The sequence below is a fragment of the Pinus tabuliformis genome, chromosome 7 (genome assembly GCF_031772625.1).
Source record: "Pinus tabuliformis cultivar Carrire ecotype Pingquan chromosome 7, CPIR1, whole genome shotgun sequence".
Taxonomy (NCBI): domain Eukaryota; kingdom Viridiplantae; phylum Streptophyta; class Pinopsida; order Pinales; family Pinaceae; genus Pinus; species Pinus tabuliformis.
In genome coordinates, this window is record NC_142293.1 from 1104386357 (window position 1) to 1104406496 (window position 20140).

Sequence of the window (20140 nt, forward strand, 5' to 3'; positions counted from 1 at the left end):
TTTGCACCCACCGGAGGGGCCCTTGCAGCATTGCGAGGAGTTCCCAAGTATCTGACGCTACGCGTATAGGGGACAGTACGTGGCCAGAGAGTATCAGTTTTGGTTGACAGTGGGGCAACCCACATCTTCATCGATGCACAGATGGTTGAGCGGAGAGGTATACAGACAGAGAGCTTCAATGGGTTTTCAGTCTTGGTCCCAAGAGATCAGACCATGATGTGTGCTCGTTATGTTCCAGAGCTTTCAGTGACGATGGGCACCTACACATTGACTGACCACTTTTTCGTGGTCAATATTCCAGACACCAACATGATACTGGGTGTTCAGTGGCTTATCACTCTAGGGAAGGTCACAACGGATTGGAAGACCCTAGAGATGGAGTGGGATGATGAGAAGACAGGGAGGCATGAGAAGATACGGGGACAGCACACATATCTGCCTCAGACTGTCTCGACTCATCGGATGGAGGCAGTGTTTGGGAAGGGAGACATAGAGTGGGCAGTGGAGCTGCGTGCATCAGAGGCAGGGACTACAAGGCAGACTGTACATCCATAGATACAGTCCATCCTTGATCGGTATGCCATAGTGTTTGGGGAGATTCCACTAGGACAGCCATCGGATCGGTGGTTTGAGCACACCATCGAGCTTGAGCAGGGCATACAGGAAATGATTACCACCCCCTATAGGCACCCCAAGGCCTATCGGGATGAGATTGAGCGGGCTATCCAGGAGTTGCTGGCTCTTGGGCACATACGACCGAGCACGAGTCCTTTTGCTTCTTCCGTGGTGTTGGTGAAGAAGAAGGACGGTACATTGAGGATGTGCATTGACTACAGGGCCCTGAACAAGAAGACCCTGAAGAACAAGTACCCCATACCCAGGATCGATGAGTTAATGGACGAGTTGAGAGGGGTGCGGTTCTTCTCAAAGATTGATTTGAGATATGGGTACCATCAGATTCGCGTGAGGGAGCAGGACATTCCCAAGACCGCATTCAGGTGTCACTATAGGCACTTTGAGTTCTTGGTGATGCCCTTTGGGCTAACCAACGCCCCCGCTACATTTCAGTCCTGCATGAATCACATCTTCCGCAGTCACTTGAGGAAGTTTGTGTTGGTATTCTTTGATGACATCCTCATTTACAGCAGGACATGGCAGGAGCATCTCCAGCACATTGAGATAGTATTGCGTATCTTACAGGAGCAACAATTCTATGCCAAACTCTCCAAGTGTGAGTTTGGGTTGACTGAGATGTTGTATCTGGGACACATCATAGGGGTGGACGGAGTGAGAGTCCACGAGGAGAAGATCAGGGCCATCCGAGAATGGCCGGAGCCGAGAAACGTGACAGAACTCTGGGGGTTCATTGGAATTTGTACTTACTATCGGAAGTTCATCAAGAGTTTCTCCCAGCTTACTGCACCCCTGACAGATTTGACGAGGAAGGGGACTTTCAGTTGGTCGGATACAGCACAGCGAGCCTTTGACAGGCTCAAGGAGGTTATGAGTAGCTGCCCAGTGCTTGCATTGCCAGATTTCACGAAGCCATTTGTATTGGAGTGTGACACGTCAGGAGAGGGGATCGGCGCAGTATTGATGCAGGGAGGTCACCCTATAGCCTATGAGAGTCGGAAGCTCCTTCCGCACGAGAGGTTGTATTCTATATACGACAAGGAGATGTTGGCCATCATGCATGCATTGGCTAAGTATCGGCAGTATTTGGTAGGTAACAGGTTCAGGGTGAGGACTAACCACAACAGCCTCAGGTTCTTTTTGGAGCAGAAGCAGCTACAGGAGAGGCAGCAGAAGTGGATCAGTAAGATCCAAGCATATGACTTTAACATTGAGTATGTCAAGGGTAAGAACAACATGGTAGCAGATGCCCTTTCACGTAGACTAGCCACGTTGTCTCTTATGAGCTTGGATACAAACTGGAGGGCTCGACTTTTAGTAGAGTACTCCAAGGACAGGTTCGCAAGTGAGGTTCTGGATGGACAGGTGGCAAATGACAGGTACAGGGTGGTCGATGAGATCATCTATTACAGGGACCAGATCTTCTTGACTGAGGGGTCTCAGCTCAAGAAGAAGATACTGCAGGCATCACATGATTCACCATTGGCAGACCATCAAGGGTTTACCAAAACCTACACGGCCATTAGGGAGAGGTTCTCATGGAAGGGCCTCAAGGAGGATGTACTCCAGCATATCGGGACTGCGATGTTTGCCAGAGGAACAAGGGAGAGATGAGCCATCCCGCGGGATTATTGTAGCCTCTTCCCATTTCGAAGGGGAAATGGGAGAGTATTTCGATGGACTTCTTCATAGGGTTGCGCATGGTACAGGGCAAGGATTGTATCTTTGTCGTCGTTGATCGACTGACGAAGTACGCACATTTTTTGCCATATCTGCACACTATACAACAGCACAGGTGGCCGAGCTGTTCTTCAGAGAGATCTTCCGGCTACATGGTCTTCCCAAGACCATCGTCAGTGATAAGGACAACCGTTTCATGGTCGGGTTTTGGCAGGAGCTTTTCCGGTTGGTGGGGACAGAGTTGACACCGAGTACCAGTTATCACCCACAGACGGACGAGCAGACAGAGATAGTTAACAAGTGGCTGGAGGGCTACTTGCGTAACTATGTCAGTGGGCAGCAACGAGCATGGCTGAAGTGGCTGCACCTGGGGGAGTACTGCTACAATACTTCACATCACATGTCCATTGGTATGTCACCATTCTATGCCTTATATGGGTATCATCCTTTATCTTTTTTGACGTGATGTTTGTGATAGCAAGGCTCCTAGAGCCAAAATTTGGATCCAAGAGAGTCAGGATATCCTCCGAGCTCTCAAGGATAACATGGCTACGGCGCAGAACCAGCAGAAGCTGTATGCCGACAGGGGTCGGGTGGAGAGACAGTTTGAGGTAGGGGACATGGTCTACCTATGATTACAGCCATACCCACAGTTGTCACTGAAGCAGAAGGGGGTTGAGAAGCTCAAGCCCCGCTTTTATGGGCCATACAGGGTGATACGCAGGATTGGACAGGTTGCATATGAGTTGGAGTTGCCCCCAAGGTAGCAAGATTCATAACATTTTTCATGTATCATGCCTGAATAAGGCATTGGGGCAGCAGGTGACAGTGACAGATGAGTTACCACCCATGGATGATGAGGGGCATTTGGTGTTGCAGCCGGAGGCTATCATTGATACCAGGGAGAGGCAGCTGCGGAGCAGGACGATCCGGGAATTCTTGGTGAGGTGGAAGAATTTTCCGGATGAGGATGCCACTTGGGAAAGTGAGGAAATCTTGCAGCATCCATCACTTCAGTTGCTTGAGGACAAGCAACATTTTGCCGGGGAAGACTGTAATATTCCTAATTAGCTATGGCTAATTGGAATATTCGATTTTGCTCAACTGTTTCCTTCTATAGTTATTTATAAATAAAAAGGTGAGAAAGGGGGACATAACTCACTTTTAGAATAAAAAGTCACTTCCTAGTAGCACAACGTTGTGACTTAAAGGGGAGCCAAGGGGGCCAAAGGGGAACGCGCAGAAATGGAGCCCACGCATACACGTGGAGGGACTGCGCAGAAGGGAAGAAACATGTGGCAAGAGAGGAATTACGTTGGAGGAGGTGAGCCTTGGGATTGAGAGAGGCAAAGGCTATAAAGGAGAGAGAAGCCCCCTCATTTTGATGATTCAGTTATGAGCATTTGTGATAGTCATTTCGACTTAGAGCACGCTGGCTGTTTAGCTAGTTTGCAGCACTATTTAGTGCATTGAGTGTCTTCGTTCGGAGATCTCACCCTTAGCCCCGGGGGACTTCGAGTGCCTGCTCGGGCAAGGTATTTCCATTGGCATTTCAGCAACAGTTTCATCAACGTTTGGAGGACTGCGCAGCACTGAGAGGGGTGACGTAGTTCTTTCTGGCAGGAGTTCTGGGTTGAGGTTTACAGTAGGATTTGTGCTGAGAGATAGAGCAGGGGATCAGCCCTTGCATGTTGGAGAGTTTTGGCAGGGGTTTCAGGCAGATTTCTACAGGGTTTCATTCAGTGGCAGCACAGAGCATTGAGGGACTGCGCAGAACCCCAAGGGGGTGATTTTCGGGGGTCGGCCATTTCAGAACAGCTTTCTGGGCTCTTATGGGTTTCTTGAGTAGAGTCCGATTCCAGAGTTTCATCCTTTTCTAAGGAGGGGAGTAGCCCCAAATCCTCATTTGATTTCTAGCAGCAGCAACAACACGGCAGTTCTCCAGCAGCTTGGACGCAGTTTAGAGAGGGGCCATTCCTTTGCTATTCTGAGTGTATTTCTTCACTTGCCTTGTGCCAGTCGAGGTGCCATCTCTCTGATCACCTCTTGTACTCATTCTATTACTCAGTATAATAAAATGGCTTAGCATTTCTCTCTGCTTTTCTTGAGTATCTGCTTATGGTTATATTGTTATCTGTTGCACCATTGTTATTTGTATCTCTTTGAGCATTCTTGACTATTATACCACTTGTGTGTTTCTCCTATACTCTTAGACAGAGTCTGGAAAGGGCCAGGTAGCCTTCGGATCTCGTCTTCTTTTCAGAGGTGACATATCTCGTAAATGCCCTCCCAGTCCATCTGTGGTTGGAGTTTGCTTGTGTTTGAGGAATATTCCTGATAAGGGATACTACATTTCTTCTACTTGTAAATTCTAAACTAGTTATTTAAAACATTTAAATACCGAAATAAACACAATACAGTCACAACATCTATAGATCATCAACTGAAAGAAAACAAGCACACAAGTGACACTGTTATTTTTGGACAAATGTCCCCAGAAAAACCCAATGCGGGAAAACCGGTGCAGCTATTCGGAGGGTTTATTATTATGCAGTATTACCTTGAGTACAACTGGGTGCCTAACCAGCTCACCCGACAGAAAAAAAATACACGGCAACAATATATCTATATTCGGAAACAGGTATTCAAAAAACGTGTCCCACAAAACCCTCTCTGACAACTCTGAAGCTCAGTGTTGGCCCTTCTGGCCTCTGCGTTAGCCTCTTGTTGACCTACGTCAGCCCCAGGACCCTCTGCATCAGCCCTCTAAGGCACTGCGCAGCTGGGACCCTCTGTGTCACTCCAGCAACCTCTATGTGGATGATGCAGTCCCTCTACCTCTGCGTTGTCTCTGCTGGCTCTGCGTGGCCTGAACTAGTTGCAGCTCTCGCTCTCCCTACTTTTGCGCTGGTCTCTCAGTATTGTCTCTGTCTCTCTGCCCAGTACTCACTGCCCCTGGCTGTTGATCATTGATTCACTTTTGCTTAGCAAGCCCACTCTAGCAAAATGAATGACTGATCACTCTGGTGTGTTCTCCAACTAACCCTTAAGCCTCCTCTTATACTTTTCTCGTTGGTCCTTCAACGGCCAAGATTAAATCTCTAATCAACGGCTAAGATTAGGTTTGGCTTGATCCATGACTTTTGGAACCTTCTAACCCAGTTTTATATTAATACCCATTAATATTTTATTTTCCTAATTTTAGACTTAGGAACTTTATTAAAAATATTAATTATTTTAATATCTCCCAAACTGGATACGATTTGTCCAAACCATTTCTGGGTCTTGGAGATCTCATGTGCTTTAGCTTCTCCACCAATTTTCATGGCTAAAGCACATCCGATGCTACCCCAAATCAACACACCCTCTTAGCGAGGACTGTGCTCTAGTAATACTCCTCACTGAGTATCACACTGATTATCCGGCACCGGTCCCTGTGCTGATGCTAGGCCTCCCTGCCCAACATCCACTGCACTGTTGCATCCTGTACTGCTGCCCAAGGCCCTGCTACTACCACTGCTACATCCGTACGACAACTCCCTCTACATCTGTGTTGCTGCTGGTCTATCCTCCCAACACTGCATCCCCTTCTCATCATGCTACATTGTGCTACTGCACTGCAACTCAGTTACCGAGAAGTAAGTAACTGATCCACCCAACTTCTAACATCCCTGTCGGGCTAGAAACACTCCCGATGTTGAAGCTCCCTCTGTCGCTAACAAGTGCTCCCTCTACGGGCCTCTGCGCTGCTGCAACAACTCCCTGCATCTCGCACTGTTGCACACTTCTTTGTCCATCCTGCATCGTTGCAACACTATCGTGCCTCTCGCACTGTTGCAGCCTGCTAGCCTAGCTCTGCCTAGGGACTCCTGCACTGTAGCACTCTCTGTTGCGCCATCTGCATCCGTCTCTACCCACATCTACCAGTCCTGCTACTCCTCTTCGGGGGCTCCCGTAGCAAGGTATAATCCAAGAGGTTGGGTACCTCAAGGATCTTGCCCCTCATCGCCTGTAGTCCTCCTGACTACAGCTCGATGTCTCCCCACTTCTTCTCAAGTGGCACATGAGCACTCATGGCACAATCGTCATCCTCCTCAACTTCTTTCTCCACCCTCGCTGGCGCTGCCTTCGAGTCAAAAGCCTCTCCCTTACTCTTCTTCCTCAGACACTGGTTCGCATAGTGACCCAGTTCCCCACAATGGAAGTACTTGACCTTGGAGAAGTCCTTTTTCTTACTCTTCTCCTGCTTTCCCACAGATGCCAGAGCCGAATCCTCTTCCTCTTCCTTCTTGATCTTGACCCCTTTGCTGCTACTCCCCGCCTTGGCCAGCCATCTGATCTCTTCTTGACGAAGAGCAGCCCACAGTTCTTCCCAATCTGAAAGACTCGTCCTACCCAGTATGCTCTGGACAAAAGTCTCCCAATCCTTGGAGACTGCGTTAAGTGCGGTCCTTACCATCAACTCCTGATCCGGCGTGGCTCCTATGGAAGTCTGTTGGTCACGGATCTCCTTCAACCGACCGAAGAAGACATCTATCTACTCTCCCTTCTACATCTGGTATGACTTTAGCTGATTCTTCAGGAGCATCTTCCTCTGCACGAAATTATGTTGGTGCAATGTCTTCAAAGTGTCCCACATCTCCTTTGTCGTTTCCTTCTCAGCAATATGTGGGACCACATGATCCTTGACCCCATCAAGGATGATACACTTTGCCTTAGCCATTGCCTCCTCATACCTTTCATTAGCTACTGGGTCAACTGGGATAGCCATCACACTCAAGGCGAAGCCCATGATATGATGTCTGTCTAGAATGGACAAGATCCTAGCCTTCCAGACCAAAAAATTGGACGCTCCGTCCAGCCTATCCTAATCTCTCTGCCCATTCACGACCATCTTGCTGCTCTTCTGTCGACTCCTCCGAGTCTCTCTACTTCTTGCCTGGAAGTTCTCGGTTCGACTCTTGCTGAGTCTCTCTACTTCCCATCTGGAAGTTCTCGGTTCGACTCCTCCAAGTCTCTCTACTTCCCAACTGGGAGTTCTCTTCTGGACTCCCTCTGAGCCACGATTTCCCTCCTGGAAATCCTTCTGCCAATTGTCAAATTGCTCCTCTCCGATCATCTGTGCAACTGCAACACTGATCCGGATTCTTTGGCTAGAAATCTGCCTCGACAACAACTCCCTCTACCTTGGTCTTGCCCTGTTAGGTATTGTTCTAACCACAGTACCCCACCAACTTCGCTCCCGCAAACTGCCCACAGCTTCCTTCACCACAACAACTGAATGATTGAGCCTCTTGGCTCTACGAAATCCCGGCACCGGCAAAGTAACTCCCTCAGCCAACTACGTCAGCCCTCCTAGCCTGTGTGTGAGCCTCTCTCTGTCCTCCTCAGCCTCTGTGTTGGCCTCTCTTTGGCCTAGACTGATGACGCAGTCCCTCTGCGTCAACCCTTCCTCTGTCGCTTCTACAAGGATCAGCGACTGTCACTCAGGACAGCTGATTCTGCTACAAATGCTCTGCTTAGCTAATGCCTTCAGTTCTCCTATGATCTGCAACCACACTCTGATACCATGTTGAATTTTCTAAGTCTTTCTGTTCGAAAATTAATCTGTATTCAGCTAGTTTATTTCTTCTACTTGTAAATTTTGAACAAGTTATTTAAAACATTTAAATACCGAAATAAACACAATACAGTCACAACATCTACAGATCATTAACTAAAAGAAAACAAGCACATAAGTGACACCGTTATTTTTGGACAAATGTCCCCAGAAAAACCCAATGCGGGAAACCGGTGCAACTATTCAGAGGGTTTATTATTATGCAATATTTCCTTGAGTACAACTGGGTGCCTAACCGACTCACTTGACAGAGAAAAATACATGGCAAGTTGGCAACAATACCTCTATATTCGAAAACAAGTATTCAAAAAACCTGTCCCACCAAACCCTCTTCGGCAACTCTGAAGCTCAACACTGGCCCTTCTAGCCTCTGCGTCAGCCCCAGGACCCTCTGCGTCAGCCCTCTAAGGCACTGCGCAGCCTCTGGGACTCTCTGCATCACTCCAGTAGCCTCTGCGTGGATGACACAGTCCCTCTACCTCTGCGCTGTCTCTGCTGGGCTCTGTGTGGCCTGAACTAGTTGCGACTCTCGCTCTCCCTGCTTCTACGCTAGTCTCTCAGTGTTGTCTCTACCTCTCTACCCAATACTCACTGCCCCTCGTTGCTGATCACTGATTCACTTTTTCTTAGCAACCCCGCTCTAGCAAAATGAATGACTAATCACTCTGGTGTGTTCTCCAACTGACCCTCAAGCCTCCTCTTATACTTTTCTCGTTGGTCCTTCAACAGCCGAGATTAAATCTCTAATCAATGACTAAGATTAGATTTGGATTGATCCATGACTTTTTGAACCTTCTAATCCAGTTTTATATTAATACCCATTAATATTTTATTTTTCCTAAGTTTAGAATTAGGAACTCCATTAAAAATATTAATTATTTTAATATCTCCCAAACCGGATACAATCTGTCCAAACCATTTCTAGGTCGTGGAGATCTCATGTGCTTTAGCCTCTCCACCAATTTTCATGGCTAGAGCACATCCAATGCTACCCCAAATCAACAGCAACACCCTGTTACAAATGTGTTTGAGAAGGGGCATGACATTATATGATTACGAGGCTACTGTCAATACTAACAAGCTTGACAGTTGTCTTGATCCTCCATTCTTCAAGCTCACTATCCTTTTTTAATAGTGTGCCCTTTAGCCTCTTGGGTTTATCCTTTTTTTCTAAGAGGCCTTCTATAAGATTATTAATCTCTCCTTGAAGGTGCTTCAGGGGACTATTATTTGGAAGCCATATAACCACTACAAATGTCTTCATATCAGCTTTCATTTCTTTGATGGCTGGTCCATAATGTGTATGCTCTACTGCCTCGCCCAATACTGCCATTTGAGTCTTTAATGAGTTCTCTGGAAGAGGCAATTCATGATCCTTCTGCTACAAACTATATCTCTCATCAAGCTCCTGCAAACCCGCAAATTCTTTGTCCCTGTTTAGCTCACTCATCATACCTTGAGTGTCAATGCTACTATCATCCTCCTGTGCTATGGCATCTGTAGATGACGAGGAATGTGCTTCACAAGCTATTTCTTCCTCTACCAGTTCCTCGTTAGCTAACATGTTTTCTTCTTGAGGTATGGCATTGACTCCACAATCCATGGTTCCACATGCTCCTTTGTTTTTACCACCATTTGACTATAAGAAATTATTTCCTTTACCAATTCAACCCCAGTGACTAGCTATCCACCTTCCTCGTTGTTCTCACTGGCAATGTTTGCAACCAATGTGTGTTGAAGGAATGAAGCATAGGTAACATTATTCCTCATTAACAAGATTGAGCCTTTGTGAAGAAAATCTAAATTATAGCTTATTCCCCTTTCATCTATATTCATGTTTATTATTCAGGAAATTGAATTTGTATCTTTCAGCTTAATGAACAGTTGGCTACTATTTACATTTCCCTTTGGTCGATGCACCCTCACACTTGGTTTGAGCTTCTCCATGATTTGGATTTTACACAAATAATTTTTTGCATCAGTAGACAACAAGATAGGTGTGTTAGTAGTTTCTTTATGTAATGTTCCTACTAGGAAAATTAACAGTGATATTCAAGCAAAGTACACATGCAGCACAAAAAATTCAGACAACAATTAGACACCCATAAAATACGCCAAAATTGTGCCAAGCTAAGCCATTTTATTATCAAGAGGAGAGTACAAAAATGTATGGAATGTGCACCTAGGCTTGCCAAAGCAAGCTAGACAACCCTAGGTGAGAATGTGTGTTTCCTGGATGCGACAAAGTGCTTTCTCCTCGAGCTCTGTGCTGGCCCTGGAATAATGCAACTGCTAGCTGGAAGAAACCCCTGTGTGCTCAAAAAATTTTGCCAAATTTATCTAGGGCTCCCCACCACAAACCCAGAAAAACCCAGAAAGGGTTGGGTCTAGTTCCAACCTTACAAAATCACCCCCAATTCTAGTGCGCTCCTCCACCAATAGGGTAATTCGCACTACAGGAAATCAGCCCCCAGAACCCCTCCAAAATGTTGAACAAGTCCCCCAATAATCCTCCTTATACCCCCTAGTAAGCCTAGCTCCAAACTCCCAGTCAAGTCTCACCCACAAGCAACCTCCTCTATGAACTGTGCAGGTCTAGAAGCTCCTCTGCATAGGCCCCAAGAAGAATAATTCAAACTGGGTGATGGTCACACCGTCAGCCCACAAATCCACTAGAAAATTGCCGCAAAAATGCCCAAGAATTGAGCCTACAAAGCCCGAGACTAGCTCAGTTTGGAACAGCCTCTCCCAAGAGTACATGGTCATGTTCTATGCCCAGATTGCTCCACAGTGCAGCTCGAATTTCCATGTAATCTCTTCGAAATGCCTCCAAGGATGTGTCAAGGCTCCCGTAGGGTGGCAATCAAGGTCCACCAAAGAAAGAGTTGATATTTCCCCTTAGAAATCTCGTGCGCTAAACAACACTTTGTGACCCAGCTAAACAACTTGAGCAACAATGGTTTAGATGTCAAATTAGCAAAAGGTCCCAAATGTTGCATTCCATCTTCTATTTATAATTGTTGCCTCACTTTTCCCTTGTGGGTCCCTCATCCCACTATTTCGACCTCCCTACCTTACCTCCTTTCCACAAATTTGAATTTTCCTCCAACGGGTGTGTATTTCCTTGAGGGGTGGACCCCACAACCCACCAAACTTTTAATTTTTACCCACTTCTCCTAAGTCTGGAATCCAAAATTGTATTAACTCCAAAATTGCAAAATTGTGGAACTCCATCAACAAATTTATTAAGGACATTACAATCCTCCCCTCCCAGATGTTGCTTGTCCTCAAGCAATTGTAATGCAGGATGTTGCAAATTTGTTCACCCTCCCACGTGGCGTCCTCAATCGACAAGTCTTTCCACCTGATCAAGTATTCTTTGATGAAGTTGCTCCTCAACCTCCTTTACCTGGCCTCCAAAATGACCTCTAGTGTCAATGTCAGGTGCCCTTCGTCATCCAAAGGAGGCAATTCAGTGGCTACTATAACCTACTCTCCCAAAGCCTTTTTCAGGCATGAGACATGAATCACATTGTGGACCTTGTTCCTGGGGGAAGCTCTAGCTCATACACTACCTACCCAACTCCCTTGATCACTCTATAAGGCCCATAGAAACATGGCTTGAGTTTTTATGCACCCTTTTGCTTGAGGGTGGACTGCCTGTAAGGTTGGAGCCTCAAGAAGACTAGGTCCCCAACCTCGAAATGTCTCTCCACTCGGCCCCTATTTGCATAAAGATTTTGTTGGTTTTGTGTTTTCTACAGGTTATCCTTGAGGGCTCTAAGGATATCCTAACTCTCTTGTATCCAGTCCTTAGCCCTTGGGCCCTACTATCTCCAAAAACTACGTCAGCAAATGTCAGTGCATCATAACCATACAAAGCACGGAAAGGAGTCATACCTATGGACATGTGGTGGGTGGTGTTGTAGCAATACTCGCCCAGATGCAACCACTTCACCCACGCGTTGCCCGGTCACATAATTACACAGGTAGCCCTCTAGCCATTTATTTACTATCTTTGTTTGGTCGTCCATCTGGGGGTGGTAGCTCGTGCTAGGAGTGAGCTTCGTCCCCACAAGCCTAAACAACTCCTGCCAAAAGCCCCCCATAAACCTGTTGTCCCGATCACTCACAATGGTCTTGGGGAGACCATGGAGCCTAAACGCCTCTCTAAAAAATAGCTTGGCTACCTGTGAGGTTGAATACTAAGTCGGAATAGCGAAGAAGTGGGCGTACTTAGTTAACCGGTCCACCACCACATAAATACAGTCTCAACCCTACACTGTTGGCAACCCAATGATGAAGTCCATCGAGATGTTCTCCCATTTCCTCTCAGGAATAGGGAGTGGTTGCAATAGCCCTACCAGATGCACCTGCTCTACCTTGTTCCTCTGACAAGCGTCGCACTTCTGGACATGCCTCGATATGTCCTCCCTGAGGCCCTTCCATGTGAAGTCTTCCCTAATGGCCCGGTAAGTCTTTAGGAACCCCTAATTTCTGACCAAAGGTGAGTTGTGAACTGCCTGTAAAATCTTCTCCTTCAGCTGGGAGCTAGGCACTAAGTAGATCTTGTCCTTGTAGTAAATCACCTCATGCATCACCCTGTACCGCTCATCATCTGCCACGCCATCAAGGATCTCACATGCATGCTTATCCTTGGAGTACTCAACCAATAGTTGCACTCTCCAATTAGGGGTGATGCTCATGAGTGAGAGGGTCGCAGGCCTCCTAGACAACGCATCTGCCACTACGTTTTGTCGGCCCTTGACATACTCTATGTCAAAGTCTATATGCCTAGATCCTACTGACCCATTTATGCTGCCTCTCCAACAGCTGCTTCTGCTCCAGAAGAATTGAAAACTGTTGTGGTCAGTCTTCACCTTGAACCTGTTACCCACCAAATACTGTTTGAACTTGGCCAACGCATGCATGATGGCCAACATCTCCTTGTCATATATGGAGTATAACCTCTCATGCGGTTGTAGCTTCTGACTCTCGAAAGCAATAGGATGGCCACCCTGTGTCAACACCGCTCCAATGCCCTCCCCTGATGCATCACACTCCAACACGAAGGGCTGAGAGAAATCTAGCAACACCAAAACTAGGCAAGTGCTCATGACCACCTTGAGGCGCTCAAAGGCCTCTTGTGTCATGTCTGACCAACTAAAATCCCCCTTCTTTGTGAGGTTTGTAAGGGGTGCGGCCAACTGGGAGAATCCCCTCACAAATCGCCTATAGTACGTGCATATGCCCAAGAACCCCCTCAACTCTATAATGTTCCTAGGTGTGGGCCAATCAATGATGGCGTGGATCTTCTCCTGGTGGACTCTGACTCCATCCTCGCCTATCACATGCCCCAAGTATAGCATCTCAGTCATCCCAAACTCGCACTTGGACATCTTGGCATAGAACTGTTGCTCCTCCAAGATGCTCAAGACCTGCTCCAAGTGTTGCAGGTGTTCCTCCCACATCCTGTTGTAAATGAGTATATCATCGAAGAACACTAGGACAAATTTGCGCAAGTGCTTGTGAAACATGTGGTTCATGCAAGACTGAAATGTGGCAGGAGTGTTGGTGAGTCTGAAAGGCATCACCAGGAACTCAAAATGCCCATAATGGCATCTGAATGTCGTCTTTGGAATATCTTGCTCATGCACCCTGATCTGATGGTACCCCAAGTGTAAGTCTATCTTAGAGAAGTACTTGGCTCCTCTAAGCTCATCCATTAGCTCATCAATCTAGGGTATGGGGTACCGGTTCTTCAACGTCTTCTTGTTCAATGCCTGGTAGTCAATGCACATACGAAGAGACCCATCCTTTTTCTTCACCAACACCACTGATGAAGCAAAAGGGCTAGTACTTGACCTGATATGTCCCAACGCCAACAACTCCTGGATGGCCCTCTCAATCTCGTCCCTATAGGCCTTGGGATGCTTGTACGGGGTAGTGATAACTGCATGAACCCCTTCCTCCAACTCGATGGTGTGCTCAAACCCATGATCTAGTGGCCTGCCTAGTGGGATCTCCTAAAAAAACCCCTGATACCTCTCCAACCAGGCTAATATGTCTAGATGCACTGGTCAGGCTTGTCCATGTCTCTGAAATCCTAAGCTCCACTACCCACTATATATCTCTGTGTCGTAAGTGAGTTGACATCGTTTGAGGTGGGTAGGAGTACATACCCCTCAGCACTACCAACTTCCCATCTAGGCCCATGAACTCCATCTCCAACTTTTTTCGGTCAGTGGTAAGTCGTCCCAACGAGTACAACCACTGGACACCCATCACCATGTTGGTGTCTAGCACATCAATGACAAAGAAATGGTCAGTGACAGAGTAGTTCCCCATATTCAAGGTCAAGCTGGGAACATACTTCGTGCACTGCATCGTCCTGTCTCTGGTTACCAACATAGAAAAACCCTCAAATGTCTCAGTGTGTATGCCCCTTCGCTCCACCATCTGGGCATCAATAAAATTGTGGGTAAACCCACTATCCACTAGCACTGATACATGTTGCCCCTGCATTGTGCCTCTTATCCGTAGTGTCAAGTACTTCGGGACTCCTCGAAGTGAAGCTAATATGACCCCAGATGGAGTGAATGGTCCTCCTCCCTGAGGAGGTGGTGGTGCTCCTCCTGCAGACTGTGGCCCCTCATCTTCGTGGCCTGCCTCTAACTCAGTCTCCTCCTCTGGCTCACTATCTGAGTAAACCTCAGTGTAATGGGCCTTGCCCTTGGTGCACTTGTGCCTTGGTGTCCAAATTTCCTAGCACGTGAAGCATAGCTTCCACCTCCTGAGGTCCCTCCTAGTCTCATCTTCCAACTGGCCACATCCAATCTCCCTCTGAGGTTGACGAATATCTCGGCTCCCTTGAGGAGCGGTAGGTCCAGTGGGTACAAAGGCCATGGTCTTGGGCACTACATTAATCATGTCCCGGGTCTTGGAGATAGCGTCCATCAATGACGTGGGCTTATATGCCCTCACCCATCCGCGCAAGGGCTCAGTTAACCCTTCCACAAACAGCATAATCAACCGAGCCTCTGAGATATCTGATACCATCACGACCAACCTCTAGAACTCTAAGATATAGACCTTTGTGCTGCCTGTCTACCTCAGGTGGGCCAACTCCCTAAAATGTAGCTCGGGGTCCTTCCTTTCAAATTTCTTAATCAGCCACCTAGTGAACACAGTATAAGAAGTTATATGGATGTGCCCTAGTGTGATCAAGTCATGGTACGACCACTCTTATGCATCCCCTTCTAGATGCAGCATAGCAAACCGAATAATGTTCGTCTCTCGCACGGGTTCAAGTGAAAGTAAGTATCTAGCTTCTGAACCCAAGCTCTGGCTGAATTTTTAGCGAACCCATCATAATTGGGGAGTGTAACCTTCCCCGCTATCTTCTGCACCTCCTGACTGGACTGCCCTCTTCTGAAATGAGCCTCAGCTCCTGTGGCACGCCTCTCCTTGAGGTGGAGGTATTCCCCAAAGGACATCACCCTCCTGATCCTGGGGTCTAGCCCCTCATACTCATCAGAACCCGAGGCAACTGAGTTCACCGAATTTGCAACAGGGTTAGGCTACCTCTCCTACTCAATCTCATCCACAAAATGGGGCATTATAGGACGGCCTATTTGGCCACACAGAGGGGTATGAGGTGGTTGGTACATACGATTTCCTCCCCTTATTCTAAAACACCCATCACTTGGGGTTCTGCCCCTGGTCTATTATTCACATGTAAGCCCATCACCTGCTGCATCATGTCCATCATGAGTTGGCCTTGCCTCAACATCTACTGGTTGGTCCTCAGTAACTCCTCTAGAATCTGGTTTTGTCCCCCCTGTCTAGGTTGCTTTGTATCCTCTTGGTTCTCCATGTGCCCTCTGAAGTTTTCCAACTTTGTATCAAAAAATGGGTTAAGTGCTCCCTCTCAGCCTTGACCTCTACCTCTTCCTCTTCCACGGCCCCTCTGAAAGACAACTCCTTGGTACCTGGGTGGCATCAGCTTCTATTATCTCCCACACTGGCCAAGAACATGCTTTGATACCACTGTAATGTTCCTACTAGGAAAATTAACAATGATATTCAAGCAAAGTACACATGCAACACAAAAAATTCAGACAACAACTAGACACCCATAAAATACGCCAAAACTCCGCCAAACTAAGACATTTTATTATCAAGAGGAGAGTACAAAAATGTATGGAATGTGTGCACCTGAGCTTTCCAAAACAAGCTGGACAACCCCAAGTGATAATGTGTGTTGCCTGGATGCAAGGAAGTGTTTTCTCCTGAAGCTCTGCGCTGGCCTTAGAATTCTGCAACTGCTGGCTGGAAGAAACCCCTGTTTGGGCCCCCTAGAGTGCTCATAAAATTCTTCCAAATTAATCTAGGGCTCTCCACCACAAACCCTGAAAAACCCAGAAAGGGTTGGGTCTAGTTCCAACCTTCCAAAATCACCCCCAATTCTAGTGCGCTTCTCCACCAACTGGGTAATTCGCACTACAAGAAATCAGCCCCCATAACCCCTCCAAAATGATGAGAAGTCCCCCAATAATCCTCCTTATACCCCCTAGCAAGCCCAACTCCAAACTCCTAGTCAAGTCTCACCCACAAGCAACCTCCTCTTTGAACTGCGCAAGTCCAGAAGCTCCTCTGCACAGGCCCCATGGAGAATAATTCAACCTGGGTGATGGTCACACCCTCAACCCACAAATTCACTAGAAAATTGCTACAAAAATGCCCAAAAATTGAACCTACAAAGCCCGGGACTAGCTCAGTCTAGAACAACCTCTTCCAAGAGTACGTGGTCCTGTTCTATGCCCAGATTGCTCCACAGTGCAGGTCGAATTTCCCTATAATCTCTCCCAAAATACCTCCAAGGATGTGTCAGGGCTCCCCTAGGGTGGCACTCAAGGTCCACCGAAGAAAGAGTTGAGATTTCCCCTTAGAAATCTCGTGTGTTGAACAACACTTTCTGACCCAGCTAAACAACTTGAGCAACAATGGTTTAGATGTCCAATTAGCAAAAAGTCTCAAATGCTGCATTCCATCTTCTATTTATAATTGCTGCCTCACTTTTCCCTTGTGGGTCCCTCATCCCACTATTTCGACCTCCCTACCTTACCTCCTTTCCACAAATTCGAATTTTCCTCCAAGGGGTGCGTATTTCCTTGAGGGGTGGCCCCCACAACCCACCAAACTTTTAATTTTTACCCACTTTTCCTAAGTCTGGCATCCAAAATTGCAAAATTGTGGAACTCCATCAGCGAATTTATTAAGAAAGGACATTACACTTTATTTTTTCTTTATTCACTCTTAATCTCGTAGTTGTTATCCACTCCACTTGCCCAATGCACTTTGTTACCCATTTTCATGCAGCAGCATATTTTTTAGCATTTCGCTATTAGTTGTCAGTTATTTACAGAGGTTCAAACTTCAGATCATATATGGGAATTATTTAGGGACATATTAAGGGATCACACACATTTCTTGGCATTACCCTAATGGTTGATTAAAAAATCCTAGGATTTCCTAGTAACTGATTGCTAATCAAAGGTGGGCATTCTGGTGTCTTCAAGAAAGGTGACGTGAAAAGTGATCATTTCATACCGTGGTAATGATTTTGAGAGCTTGGTTTAGTGTATTCAACATTGTGGTGTTGGCATGGTGGTGTTTTTAGTTAGGAAGGTATCTTTTATTATTTTAGTGTAACCATCACCTTTTTCATGCTTCAACATTCCTGTGGTGTTGTTTCTACATTATATGGTGATATTTAGCACGTGTGAGCTTCTGGCTGTAGCATGCCTTATCAAGTGACTTACAGCTCTAAAACAAATGATACTAGCACTATTAAAATTTGTTTTAAAGACCCTATAGCCCAAGTAATTTTCGCACTGATCTACTTTTCAAACACCGCAAAATATCTCTCAACCTTTTCTATAGCTGTAATTAAATTCTGGAAATACACACTGCAAACCCTTAATTTTCATATAAGTTTTCAACCATCTTATGGCCACTTGTTGGCTGGAAAAGACCTAAAGTTTCATAGCAATAAAGCCTCTAATATTGATCTTTTACTTGAGGCCTAAAGACCTTTGCTTTAGCCTCTAAATAATCTATATTTCATACCCTCTGTTTTAGCAACGGTGAACTCAGTCATATTCAGAAAATTAACCTGCATTCTAAAATCCGATTTCTTATGAAAGATATAGAAGTTGGAATATACCCAAAGTTCAGCATTCAATTTCCAGCACTTATATAGAAGTTTAGAACCTTTAAAATACTTCAAGTTTGCAGCCATTGGTTCTATTATTGTACCTCAAATCTGGAAAATAAAATTCAGCCATCAAACAAACCAGATTCGGTCCAACTCTTCATACCCATTCAATTCTTCATTTTGCTAGAGACTTAGTTTCTTAGGGAAGCCCCCTTTTGTTGTAAATCATTCCAGCATTGAGCATGGGAGTGTATCACTGAGGTGACAGTGGGTATCCAAGTTGTCCTTGGGTTCACATCTCGTGATTTGGGACTTTTGGCACCTTCAGTGTGAACTTGTATGGTAATAGACTTCACATTAGTCTTAATCCTCCCGTCACTCAACTTATAAAACCACTTTTTCTATTTTTTTTTTTCCAAAGCTAAATCTTCTTAATCACCTTCAGCCTTCTTGTAACAAGCTTTAATAATCCTAAGTTGGGGAAGCCCCCCATTGAGTTAAAGAAGAGCCAACATAAAGAGTAGGAGAAGTTTATTGTGGTGACATTGGATAACCTCTCCAAGTTTTCCTCGGGTTCTCACATCATGGTTGGTACTTTAACGCCCTGAGTAAGAGTTTGATCAATAACACCTTCCAACCAATATATCGTCCGCACAAACCTTAAGCCACATCATGCCAAGGGAGAAGCCCTTACTCTAGGCCTGGTCATTTGTCCTAGTAGTTAGGAAGCTTGTATAAAGTGATAAGTGTGTGGGATAAATCATAAACTTGATCAAGGTACTTATGGTTGAAACACTGCTTTTGTGCAAATTCAATCCTGGGTTATGCTTTGTTGTGGTATTTAATTATAAGAAAAAAAATAAACCATGTTTCTTGGATTAATAGCAAAATGTTATGTATAAGCTAAGAAAAATAATATAGGATTTAGCATTGGGCTGTGTGGCTTATCCCACTCTATTTTGGTGTATTCCATGCAATAAGTGAATATCAGGAAGCATTTCTCTCACTGCGAAAAAGAAAAATGGAAATATAGTTCAAAATTCAAAAAGATTTATTTAATTATTAAAAAAACATAACAAAACTACACAACCAAATAAAATTCAGTAATAAGCAATAACCATATAGATCAACAAACAAGATTTTTACATCAATGCCACAAGCCCATAATTTTTAAAAAATTCAAAACCTCCAAACGAATAGCAAACTAATCATACTTAGATTTCTTTAGTAGCATTTCAAGGACTCAAATGATGTTTGACATAAACAAAAACAGAATTCATACATAGGGCTAAAATCTTGTTGATGGTTAGGATATCTTGCTTGCTTACTCTAAGAAAGGAGTACTCTTGCTCTTTCCTTGGTAACTTCTTCAACTACTAATTACTGTTCTATACTACTTTATAGTTCAATTTCTCTTTTAATAGAATGACAAGTCCTATAATGGCACTAGCTTTAATCCAAAAAAATGATGTGTAAGCCTAGTTTTCTTCAATATGAAAACAAGGAGTAACCATTTATATTTACCTGTGGTTCTGCATAATACATGCCATGTATATCTGCAGGAAAAATCAAAATCAAAAGAGAAACATGTTAAACGAATCTGAGATAATTAGAAAGCATTGCTTACTTTTTGCATGAACATGTTATAGCTCCTTCAACAATAAAATTGTTATGAATCAATACCATTGAAATCGACTATAATAATAACAAACAACATGAGTCTTTTTTCTATTTTTTCCATAGAGAGGGAAAAAATTCTTTCCTTTCCTACAAATGTCCCTAAGACCCCTTAAAAAGAAAACTTACACAACATTAAGACAGGATCTACTACTCCTTGCAAAGGACAAGACTATATAATCACTTCATCCTCAATTAGGCATTTATTTCATTTGTGTATAGGAGAAAGGAAGCTTCTTTCAATTGATAATTATATCTCTATAATGCCCCCTGTTACCCCTCTGTTAGTGGGGGCACTGTTACCATACATT

General features: G+C 45.2%; 1 protein-coding gene across 4 annotated transcripts in view; it reads right to left on the reverse strand.

Moving 5' to 3' along the window:
* MSH5 (MUTS-homolog 5) overlaps positions 1-20140 on the reverse strand; it is a 490172-nt gene that overhangs the window by 435762 nt on the left and 34270 nt on the right. For all 4 annotated transcript variants that reach the window (XM_089456522.1, XM_089456523.1, XM_089456524.1 and 1 more), the window contains exon 2: positions 19677-19708. In XM_089456522.1, the coding sequence (XP_089312648.1) occupies positions 19677-19708 (32 nt within the window). The remainder of the gene's footprint in view (positions 1-19676; positions 19709-20140) is intronic.